The sequence below is a fragment of the Microcaecilia unicolor genome, chromosome 2, assembly GCF_901765095.1.
Source record: "Microcaecilia unicolor chromosome 2, aMicUni1.1, whole genome shotgun sequence".
Classification (NCBI taxonomy): Eukaryota; Metazoa; Chordata; class Amphibia; order Gymnophiona; family Siphonopidae; genus Microcaecilia; species Microcaecilia unicolor.
This window is the reverse complement of record NC_044032.1, coordinates 435,905,297-435,917,553: the sequence shown is the minus strand read 5'-3', so window position 1 is coordinate 435,917,553 and position 12,257 is coordinate 435,905,297. Positions and strand designations below refer to the sequence as shown.

Below are 12,257 nucleotides of genomic sequence, written 5' to 3'. Positions count from 1 at the left end.
TTGCCAATAATTATGTCTATCTTTGGGACATATCCTCAGATTACAGCACTGGAAAACTGCCTGGCAAGTTTGCCTCCTCTGCTGGATGGCCAGTAAAGTAGAGACCTAAATGTGTCCTGCAAATTGTAAATCCCTAAAATTCAATGGACATATAGTCACAGCTCTAAGCCTTTTAGGTGTTTGGTACTATAAGGTGCTCCAAGTAGAATTAAGGGCCCTTGATTCAAAGCTGACTGCTTTTCTTAAAATGTGAGCACCCAAAAGCTTGTGTGTGTGTTTGTTATGTTTTACCTTTACCATCAAACTAATCAGGAGAATTTCAGTGCTGTAGTCATCACGTTGGCCGTGTCCATAGCATTAATCATTCTTCACTCAGTGCCTATGGGAAAACTCTCTTTGAAAATAAGGTCCCTGTAGATTAATTTTATACATTCCAGTATTTTCAGTGTCTACGGTACATCCTTTAGCAACCCATGATATTATTTGAAGCAGAGGACCTGCGACCTGGATGAAATTACAGCTGACATCTTGCAAGCCCTGCATGGCATTCTTCATAGATTGTGAATCTTTACGCGATTGAAGCATGGAGTCTGTTGCTGCTGCAATATTTCATGTACTGAGAAGCAATAGAAACACACCACTTCCAGTGGTGCAGTTCTACTGCTTAGCAAAATCAGCAGGGGACAAGTTGAAACTCTCTGAACCAATCATTATGTAGCTCCGAATTCCCTAAAAAAGCAGGACTTGAAATCCAGGTGCGGAATGGGATAACGTAACAATTGGTGCTTGAATTGCAAGCAATTGGTAACTCTGTCATCTGGATAAGACACAAGATTGTCTATGTACTGATGTGGCAGCGACAGATAAGTGTCATAAACATTGATCAGAGAAAGATTTCTGCTTCAATGGGAAAAATTGTCAGATACATTTTGATGGCATATATGCCTAGACATGTTCTTCATGGAAAAAAATTGCCAAAATTGGTAGCAATTTCATATGTTGAAACAGGTATATTTAACAATCACAGTCTGCACAAAAACTGTGAAACCTCTGGGAAGGCTTTTGGTCATAATTTAATATTGTGGACTAGCACCGAGTTGAAAACAAAATAAAGCAACTCCACCAGAAACAGAAAGATGTAGTGGTCATTGGATTAGTCCACTTGAATACACAAAAATAAAAATGAAGGGGGTGAATATGCAGCTGGCGTTGGTGAGCGCCACTGTTGTAATTCCTGGGTATTCAGTACCGGGCCCTGTCCGGGCATCGGCATTGAATATCCAGTTTATGCGGTGCCGGCTAACATGTAAGTAGATATGTAGAACTTAAGAAGCCATAGGTTGCCGCATAAAGATGTGTTTTATGCGGTCCCATTTATGCAGTTACCCTGATTGGCTATGTGCTGAATATCGGCACTTAACCACCCACGTGCTGACTCCGCCCCCAAAATAGCCGGCTTTCACTTAGGCGCTAACTGCTAATTTTCAGTGGTAAGAACAGCTTAAGTGCTGCTGATAATTAGCAGATAGCCCCAAACAAGTGATTTAACCAAGCAGCGGTCTGTTTCTAGCTGGTTAAAATCATTTTGAATATCGACCAGTAAAAATATAAGGTGAAGCTTCTTTACTGGACTTCATTTTATACCTTTATTTCTGTGCAAATAAATACTATGTAATTGGAAGTGATAAGTGTGGATTGTTACAGGCATATTCATGCAATATACAACCCTGTAATTGGAGTATGCTTATATGAATACTGAAGTCAATTTTCAAAAGCTTAGTTGGCAGCTAGTTATGTAAAATCAGAGGTAGTAAACATGTACAATCTCTCTCATGCACATTCATTAGGAATATCATACCCTTGAGGACTGGGAGTGAAGACCAAGGGAGTTCCTCACCACTATCAGTACAGAACTGAGGCCACACCAGAGAGGCAAACTTTAGCAGTAGAGTTTTAACATGAACATAAGCATTTTACTGATGATAACATTTTTTTAGCTCAGATTTTATTGCATTAGTCCACAGATTTTTAGAAGATACCCATGTAACCTGAAAGCTAATAACACACACAGGACTAAATTCTATAAATGGCGCCTAAAAAAAAGTCAGTGCCGAAAAAAATAGCACCAAGCACTATTCTATAAATGGCACTTAAAGTAAGGCACCGTTTTTCGACTAGCGCTTAGTGCCAGCAACCACAACTACATTTAGACACGACCATTTACACCAACGAAACCTTGATGTAAATTGGTGCGGATTCTGTATATTCTATAACAATGTGCACATGGCCCTCTCCTATAGCCATGCCCCCATTTTGGACCCACATGTAAATTTTAATTAAATCCAATTAGCACAAATAATTGCTTGTTAAAATCTCAATTACTGGCACTAATGGACTTGTTATTCAATTAAATTGAGTGTGCAAATTGGGCACGCTCAATTTTTAGTGACTTTTATAGAATTTGGGGGATAATTTATACTGTCGGTTAAAAATGGGTTAATTCATACAGTATATACACAGTAGTTCACATACTCCTTCATTTTACACTGTGTCTGGAAAAAAGTGAGCTCCCAAACGTTTTGCAATCACAACCTTGAACCTGCACCGAATTAATTAAAATTTTACGTGCACAAAGTGACATCTATTTGCATCACTGACGCTAAATTACATAGGAATCCCTCATCCCAGTTAAGAGATTTTTAATTTTTACAAACTGCTGTCACAAATCTCAGTTTCTGACATGACTTACTTACTTACCTACTCGCTGATGTCATCCATGATGTCATTGCACATTGTTAGTCAAACAAAATATTCTCAAAAGAAGATTGAGTCTTAATTAAAATACTCAGAGTTGAAAAAATATACGGCGCTGAAAGATCAGATTTAAACAATCGGACTGTTCAGGTTGCCATCAGCTGTGTTAGAAGCTCTAACCTTTGGGTAGTGTTATTTAAAATTTGACAGCTCAGTAACGTTAAGGTGGATTTACACGAAACCACACAACATTGTTTGGATAGATGTCACTTTGTGCACGTAAAATTTTAATTAATTCGGTGCAGATTTGTGGTTGTTATTGCAAAATATTTAGGGGGCTCACTTTTTTTTGGGCACAGTGTATAACATGAACACCTACACGTACATGTTATTTGCGCACTCAGGGCCCTGTCTACTAAGGTGCGTTAGTGTTTTTAGTGTGCCTGCACCTAGCGTGTGCGCTAACCATGTAGGCGCCTATAGGGATATTGTAGGCATGTACATGGTTAACACGCATTAAAAATGTTAACGTGCCTATAATGCTGCTTAGTAAACAGGGCCCTCAGAATATAAAATATTAGTATATACACATAACTCTGTAACATTCACATGTGTAAGTTCTAGTTGGGCGCTAAACAGTATTCTATAATCTTACTGGCTGATATTCAGCCCGTGGAGGTCAGCTTTTTTTAAAAATGCTGACAGCTGTGGGCTCAGTTAGCCCCAGATATCCAGTGCCAGCATAGGAGCCAACTTTTCAAAATTATTGGGGGTGCTAAGCCCAATGGAAATAACCCCTCCCTGGATACATACAAGGAATTTTCTCAATATTGGGGGTGCTCAAGCACCCACAGCACCCACAGAGTCGGCTCCAATGAGTGCCAGCCTATTTCCAGGCACCAGCACTGAATATCTGGGGCTAATACAAGCAAGGCAGGCTGCTGGAGCTTATGTGAGCCCCAGCTGAATATCAGCAGGTCAATGGCTGGTGTTAGTTGGCATTCCTAAGTGTGCCATGCAATGTGCACAACTGATAGAATTCTGTAAGTTGTATGCTGTAGCATCACACAGGGGGGTGGCACAATCCAGGTCACCTGGTCTAGTCGGTCTTGCACTCCACATTGAAGAAAAAGGGGGAAAAACCCACAAATCCAGTTCCTACTCCAGTCTGGGGTTTTCAGCTCTCCAGCTCAGCATTCAGAAAGCTACCAAGTCCAAAAACATGAAGGCTTTCAATTAAAAAAAAAAAAAAAAAATCTAATTCACTAATCCAAGTTAAGTATACAAAATTCTGGGGAAATTATGAAGTCCTGTCTCAATAATGTCTTCCGTCACCCAAGCACCAGGTGCAGTTTAGCAGCACTCACTTGTGAGTCCCAAAAGACAACACAACTCCTTTCATCACGTTGGTTCTGAGCTCTAAAGAAAAAATCCTCAAAAAGTTCATAACAAGAAGTTCATTATTAAGCCCAGCATTCACTGCTTTCACTAGCTTCTGCCACCAAAAGGATTCATGCACACAAAGTTTAAAATTCCTTCCAGTAATAAACTTTCAGATGAAGCTCAGAACAGTTCATACATCTTCTGTAGTTTGAGAATGATTGTTTTCCAGACATAGCTGAGAGCTGTGCCCTTAGCCCAACTCCCACTGACGAAGTATTCTGACTAACCTGATCCGTGGGCTATGAGTGTCAGGAACAGCCTCTGCAAATTCACACAGGTGAACTGAAGCTCTAGGCTATTCAACAGAAATTCCCAGATTCTTCTCCTCTGGCCAGGGCCGTGCCAACACGGTAAGCGAGGTAAGCACGGCAGGAGGGCGCCGTCCTCTGAGGGGTGTCCTGCCGCGCCATGCTTACCTCGCCCTCTCCCATGTCCCAACTGCCCGCCCTCTTCCCCCCCCCCCAACAAGATCCCTTTTAAATTTACCTCCGGCATCGCACGAAGGCGCAGCATCAGTGAAGGAGGCGGTGCTCCCGACGTCTCTACTAGTCTTCCCTTCACTCAGTGTTCCGCCTTCTTCTGATGTCAAGCATTGACGTCAGAAGAAGGCGGGACATTGAGCGAAGGGAAGACTAGAGACGTCGGGAGCGCCGCCTCCTTCACTGACGCTGCGCCTTCGTTCGCTGCTGGAGGTAAATTTAAAAGGGATCTTGTGGGGGGAGGGGAGAAGAGGGTGAGCAGTTGGGATATGGCCCAGGGAGTGGGAGGGCAGCGATCACCTTCACGGGGGGGGGGCGCAACTGTTCGTCTGCGGGGGGGGCGCCAACTGATCATCTGCAGGGGGACGCCACAGACCCTTGGCATGGCCCTGCCTCTGGCAACTGTCTTCCTTCCTTCACAAACTCCATGAGGACTGGGCAGCAGTTTCTCCTTTCCAGCCTTGCTTTGATTCTAGAACTTGTTTGGTTAGCCAGGGGAACTGGGCCTGATCTAAAACCCACTCTCTTCCAGAGGACTGACCCTTTCCAGTCCAGGCAGGCTTAGAATCACTTCCTTCCTGAGGCCATGCCAGGCCTTCCTCCTTTCTATGGGTTCTGTTCTGTGCCTGTCCTGGGGGAAGAATATGACCATATGCTCTTAAGAAAGGTTTCTCTTAATTAGTTACCACCAACTCAGCACACTGTGGGGACTAATGTTCAAACTAGTACTAAATGTCCCAAACATCAAATTAGTAAGCAGGATATTTAAACACACCGTCTGGTGCTTGGGGATAATCAGACTAGCTGCCTCACACAACCATACGAACAATCTTGTTCTCTCGCTACAAGCGAAATAGTGTGGTGCAAATCCTCATTTAAACCCCTTATTCCTTTTTTATTTATTCTCACATTTTTTATATCCCAAAACTGTGCAAATTCGCAAAAATCAATAAATATATTGCTTTTAAATATGTTGCTTTTAAACATTAACTTATCTTTAAAAGGCAGCAACTTAACGATAACAGGGAACCCCCGCCGACATGGTCAAGTTTCGCATAGTGCTTTATCAAGGAAGAGGCTCTCTGAAACATAAAACATATCGAAATTAATCTCCATCATTACAAAAAGCAAACATTCACTTACTAGAACTCCAATAACGTCCTACCATTTCATCCTGCATATATTCCTGCATATCAAAAAATGGCTGCAACGTTTCTGTGCGAGCCTTGCATTTAAATGAGCTACAGCTGATCAAAGAAAGCCAGTACGATTGGATACACAATCTAAACTATGTCAACCAATGGGTCTGCAGTAGGTCCGATTACATCAGTGACCACCAATCTATTTCCGAATTAAGCCCATCAGGAAATAGGGTTTTTAATTTAAATATCCATCTTTGCTCCCTAAAGTTAAGAAATTGGGCAATATTACCACCCTCCCATCCCACACTAATATGATCAATAATTCTCCATCTAAGATCAGAAAGGTTTGGCACCTTGGGGATCTGCCCTCTTTGTCATTACTTCCCCGCCCCCTTCTTCTGCTGCAAGCATTTAAGGGACACTTGATCAGTTACCAGGGTAAACTCCCCATCAAACAGTATTTGAGGTTTTATAGTGGCAATCAGATATGGAAGGGACAACAGGGACACAGGAGGTTGTCCTATACACCACACCACTTCTTATGGTGACATGCCCATGCTCTCTCAACATGTACACCCCTGTACAGTTCTGCACCAATGATACGTACTGTAGGTATAAGTGGCAGTATTCTATAACCTATGTGCATATTTGGTGCCTAACATCAGGCATCAGCTTACAGAATTGCTCTTATAGGAATCTAATATTCAAACACAATTCATGCAGGCAGCTTAGTCTGAAATGTGGAATGATTTGTGAGTGTGCCTAGAAGCATGCACAGAACTTTCCAGTTAAGTACATTATTGCAAATTTACCCATAATTATATGATAAGCAGCTCAGCATATGTAGCATAGCAGATAAATACTGACTTGGTACGGAACTATTCATGAGTTTCCTCTTAACAAAAGCGTAGTTTCTCGTTACTGTCTGGAAAAAAATGAATGAAAAACCAGCTCTTCTACAGCAGAAAGCCCATTCTTCTTTGGGATTTGGCATTTCAGCCTGAGCATGTGGTGAAAAGTGGTTCAGCTTTGCTGTGCATGCCCCACCTCTTGCTTTGGAACACTGTTATGCAATGCATGTGTAGATGAAAAAGAAATAGTGCACACACACACACACACTGGGTCCCATTTAAACCCTTCTCTTTTCACCCAAGTATCGCTCACATTTGAGAGCATCAGTATACTGCAGGAAAGGACCAAGCCAACCAGACAGAATATCCCATTCTGTCTGCTCCTTTCCCTAGGTTGCACACAACATAACAAAGGTTTTCAGTGGGGCTCAATGCAGTGTTTTCTTCTTTGTGAAAAAAAAATACTAGTAGATGTGCGGAATGAGCTGTTTTTGCAGGAAGCATGTGCTGAGCACAGTTCACTGTGGTGTGTATCTTCCAGGGGACAGAGCAAAACTTCTCAGTAAGAGGAATAACTAATATGGAAGAGGTAAACTTTGACAAAGACCCAGGAAGAAATCTGGTCTCCTTTGGTCTTTCCAAACAGTGCCCTGTCTAATGCACTGACATTAAGAAGAAAATATAATCACATTTTCTCAGATCCAACTTTTCTGTTTTGTTGACTGGGAACTAGTTAATACCTATTTGTTTATCACTGTAGTGACAAGCACTACAGTGTAAGATAGGAGACTATAGTTATTGTATACTTGCCCTGGAAGTTGCATCCTTCATTAATAGAGCATTTTTTTTTGCATTCTCCTGCCTGCCTCCCTCCCCTCCCCCTCTTAAATCAATACTGCTGCTATGTCTCTGTGGCATACTACCAACCTACCAGCCTGCGATCCTTCAGTTCAGACAGGTCCCACACGCTGAGCCATGCCTCATATCTGAGGGACAGCGCCATGATTGATGACACTATCGTTATCCCAAGCCATCAGGTATGGATGTGTACTTATTTTGTGAACATTCGCATTGATTATCACTGAATGTGGGGCATAGTTTAGAAATTATGAAAGTATAAAATGGGACGTGAAAAAGAGTTTGGAAAATGAATTGAGGTGCTAAAAATATAATACTGCAAAAACTGAAAAACAGCCAAACCCAATCTCAAAGGGTCAAATGTAGTGAACATACACTAATAAATGACAAATGGAAAATACCCTCAGAAACCAAGGTCACTGCCAAGGTCTGACCATCAAGACACTAATATCTATATAAGATTTGTGTGCCTGTGATCTTATCTCTTTCATGGGGTATATTTTCCCATATCTTGTCAATAGAATCTTCACAGTGAATCAATTCTATTGACAAGATATGGGAAAATATACCCCATGAAAGAGATAAGATCACAGGCACACAAATCTTATATAGATACTAGTAAAAAAGGCCCGTTTCTGACCCAAATGAAACGGGCGCTAGCAAGGTTTTCCTCATTGAGCAGTTGCCTGTGAGGTGCGATGCCCCCCCTCCCAGCACCATCCCACCCACGGCGATGCATCCGGCCGTACCCATCCGACCCACCGTGCCCATCGCACCCAACTTCGCGTTGGTTTGGCGGCGGGGGACCTAGACCTAGAAGTAGTGATCTTAGATATCTTATTACATTGACTAGCTGACTTCAGGCCAACAGGGAAATGTGATAACCTAAGAAATGCCTAAGAAGTTCCATCTACCTAGTGCATACCTTTTTTTCTGTGGGTCTGTTAGTGCTTTTTTGTAATCTTTGATATAAGGTTCTCTCAGGACTTGGTGCCGCTTTTTGGTGGGTTTTCCTGTTTTTGGATTTAGATTTTTAAATTTTGGATTGTGTCCACTATTTGTATTTTGTTTTGTTTTGTATGGTCACTCACCTGTCCTTCTATATTGGGGGGGGGGGGAAGGTTTTTTAAATCATCTGACACGCCCCCTAGAACTTTGGACGTCCTTGCGACGGACTGTAGTTGGAGACGTCCAAAATCGGGTTTCGATTATACCGATTTGGTCATCTCTGGGAGAAGGACGTCCATCTTCCGTTTTATGTCAAAAGATGGACGTCCTTCTCTTTCGAAAATGAGCCCAAAAGTATCATAGGTCCCCAAAGAGAAAAAAAGGAATGAAGAATCATCTGCAAAAACTCACAATTAAAGGAGAAAACCAGGCATTTGGATGTTGGAATTTCTCCACCTTTAAGTGTGGGACAGCGGAAGCTTGAAGTGCCAATTAGAGACTTGTTCAGCACCAGCTCCATTGGAAGTATGTCTGGGCATGGCAGCTCTAGCTACTGCCACAGCTTCAAGTTCAGTCATTGATATGGCCATATACTAGTGCATACCTTTTTTTCTGTGGGTCTGTTAGTGCTTTTTTGTAATCTTTGATATAAGGGTCTCTCAGGACTTGGTGCCGCTTTTTGGTGGGTTTTCCTGTTTTTGGATTTAGATTTTTAAGTTTTGGATTTTGTCCACTATTTGTATTTTGTTTTGTTTTGTATGGTCACTCACCTGTCCTATATTGGGGGGGGGGGGGGGTTAAATCATCTAATTTTCTCCTTTAATTGTGAGTTTTTGCAGATGATTTTTTTTCCTTTTTTCTCATTGGGGACCTATGATATTATCTCACTCCTACTTTGGATAGTGGATTGTTAATACTGTATGTATTTTCCCTATCGGGAGCTTTGAGGTCTCGCTTGTTTAAATCTTATTAAGTGATTTCCTGGTTGAAATTTGAAGATTGCAGGTGGGTGAGATACAAAGTCAATTTTCAAACTTCCTAGGGGTATTGATACATGACCGATCTAATAAGCCAAAGTTTATCAAATGTACGACAACCTACCTGTCCAGTTTGCTGCCAGAATATGAGATCTGTATCCAAGGTGATTCTAAGAATTCAGGTAGTGTTGACTTACAGAACTGGACTATTGCACAAAAGGACCAGCTGGTTTAGAATTTTTATCGGATGGTTGGTGAAAAGGAGAGCTTTTGATTTGGTTGGATTGAAGACAAGATGGCTATCCTGAATCCAAGTTGTTATTTGCAACAACTTATTGTTAACAGTAGTGATATCTTGGTAGTCTAAGTGATTATGTGGGGACTAAACACAATAACTGTGCCTCATTAGAGGACCGGCAAAGAGAGGGAAGTACAAATATGTCAAATATTGGTAATTTAGCTCTCTGGGATTAGGTCACAAACTTCCATCTCATGCAATCCAAATTCAGAACAGTCCAAATTATGAACACTGAGAGAAAGGACAAAAGGCTTAGGTCGTAGAAAAATAAGAAAGCTGTTTTATTAAAGATAATTGCAGCAAATAGTAAATGTAATCAGAGACATTGCACTTCTGCAGAATTACCCGAAATGATGGTAAAGTACTGAGTTTTAAGTACTGATCAAAGTGGAATAAAGAAAGCACAATACCCCTAGTTTAAAACTTACAGGACACCTGACACTCCAAGCACTAAGAAAGAAGCAGTTCAACCTGACAGATGGTAACACTCACACCCAATCATGAACACAGGATCCAGGAGTAGTCAGGGGCTGCAGTAGACAGAGGCTTCACAGCTGAGATGGCAAGTGTGCTTCTCTTCTGGGGAAGGCAGTGGCAGGAACCTCAGGCTGGTCAGCAGATGGTACAGATAGTAGCTTTACCCAGGCAGGTGAGCTTGCAGGCAGGGGGGGCACATGTCTTTTAAGGAGTCTTCATCAGGTGGCTGCTTGGGCCAACTGATAGCAGCTGTTGCATAAAGTGCACAAGATAACAGCCAGCTGATAACAGCTTCATGGAAGGGGGTCTTACTGTATACCCTTTTCTCTGGTTTTGGTGCTATGCTGACTGTGTTGTGTCTTTGCGGGTCTATGGACCCGGCTCCTTTTGCCATGAATGTTTTCTTCTTGTCCATGTAGGTCTCCAGCACAGTAACAAAAGTTGTTGTGAAAAGTTGTTTTACCTCTGTTAGCCATGATGTGTTAGCAATGTGCTTAGGCCTATTACAGGAAACTGGCATGGACAAAGTCTGTGAAAAGTAAGGTTCATCTTGTAGAATAGTGTTTTACTGTAGTGCCTGTTTTGCTCCTACAATTAAGTCACAAAGAAGTTTGTTTACACAGATGATATCCAACATATTGAAGTTGAGAGATTGAGCCCGTGTAAGTAGAGGTGCTAGAAAAATGTTGAAGTGTGTTGGAAACAAAATGGAGCCTTGAGAGTCTCCTGTTTCTGAAGTATAGGGTAGAAACTGTATTATCCTATAAATAATGTATTGTCCATTTGAAAGGTATGCCTTATACCAGTTGTAAGCTGAGGGGAGATTTGATAGAGGTCTATAAAATAGTGGGTGGAGTGGAAGGGGTAGATGTGAATCATTTCTTTACTTTTTCCAAAATTACAAGAACTAGGAGGCACACAATTAAACTGCTAAATAGTAACACACATCTGAGTAAATATGTTTTCACTCAACATGTAATTAAATCTTGGAATTCAGTGCCAGAGAATGTGATAAAAGCAGTTATCTTAGCAGGGTTTAAAAAAGGTTTGGCTAATTTCCTAAAAGACAAGTCTAAAAGCCAAGATGGACTTGGGAAAACCCACTGCTTATTTCTAGGATAAGCAGCATAAAATCTATTTTACTGTTTTGGGATCTTGCCAGGCAATTGTGACCTGGGTTGGCCACTGTTTGAAACAGGATACTGGGCTTGACGGACCTTTGGTCTGTCCCAGTATGGCAACACTTATGTTCTTATGTTCTGAGCATAAAAGAGAAAAGAAAGCAAGTGCAGCTATGTTTAATAGAGACACCCAACCTTACCCTTCAATTATCTGTCATATGAATTTTGAGATTGATACTCTAACTTTCAGTATAGGGAAAAGGCATTGCTAAATAAATGTGTCTTGAGACCTGTCTTAAATTTCTCAAATGATGGTTTTAGGCATAGGAAAATGTGATGCTTCTGATAGAATCTGAAACAATCTGTCTAACGGGAGCCGTTTATGGAGCTGTGTTCCAAAACTCCAAATTTCTGGATTTTTGAGCTGGTTTTAAATGCCAGCAAGGCATACACAATTATCCTGTCAATCACTTCTCCAAATTCCAGTTCTAAACCAGCAGTTAACCAAAAGTGTAGACAGGGGAGGAGAGCCAGGAGTGGAGGCAGAAGTAGGGGTTGCAGGGAGTTCATAAATGCCAAATAGGGATATTTTTTTTTTAATTAGCAAAATAGAATTCACATGTATAATTTTTGGACCTGCCCAGAAGTCTCTCCCTTCACAACAGTGCATATTTGCAGCTATACATGTGCAGAAGCAACTTTTGTAAGGGCTCCTTTTACAAAGCTGTTTTGTAGGTGATAAGGGCTCATGCACTAATCCTATGCTAATCAGTGGGTGGCAACATAACTGATTCACCCAGAAATGCCCACTCCGGCCCCAGACGTGTAACTTCTGCAGGCAAATAAAATTTATTTTTTAATGCACAGTGTTCTGCGGTTTGCATACGCAGATTGCAAAATTACTGCAGT

General features: G+C 41.5%; 1 protein-coding gene across 8 annotated transcripts in view; it reads left to right on the top strand.

The window, feature by feature from the left end:
* Positions 1-12,257, top strand: part of ANK2 (ankyrin 2) — a 512,604-nt gene that overhangs the window by 315,426 nt on the left and 184,921 nt on the right. For 5 of the 8 annotated variants that reach the window (XM_030190840.1, XM_030190841.1, XM_030190837.1 and 2 more), the window contains one exon: positions 7,604-7,706. In XM_030190840.1, coding sequence (XP_030046700.1) covers positions 7,604-7,706 — 103 coding nt within the window. The remainder of the gene's footprint in view (positions 1-7,603; positions 7,707-12,257) is intronic. The other 3 variants (XM_030190839.1, XM_030190838.1, XM_030190836.1) reach the window with 1 other exon arrangement.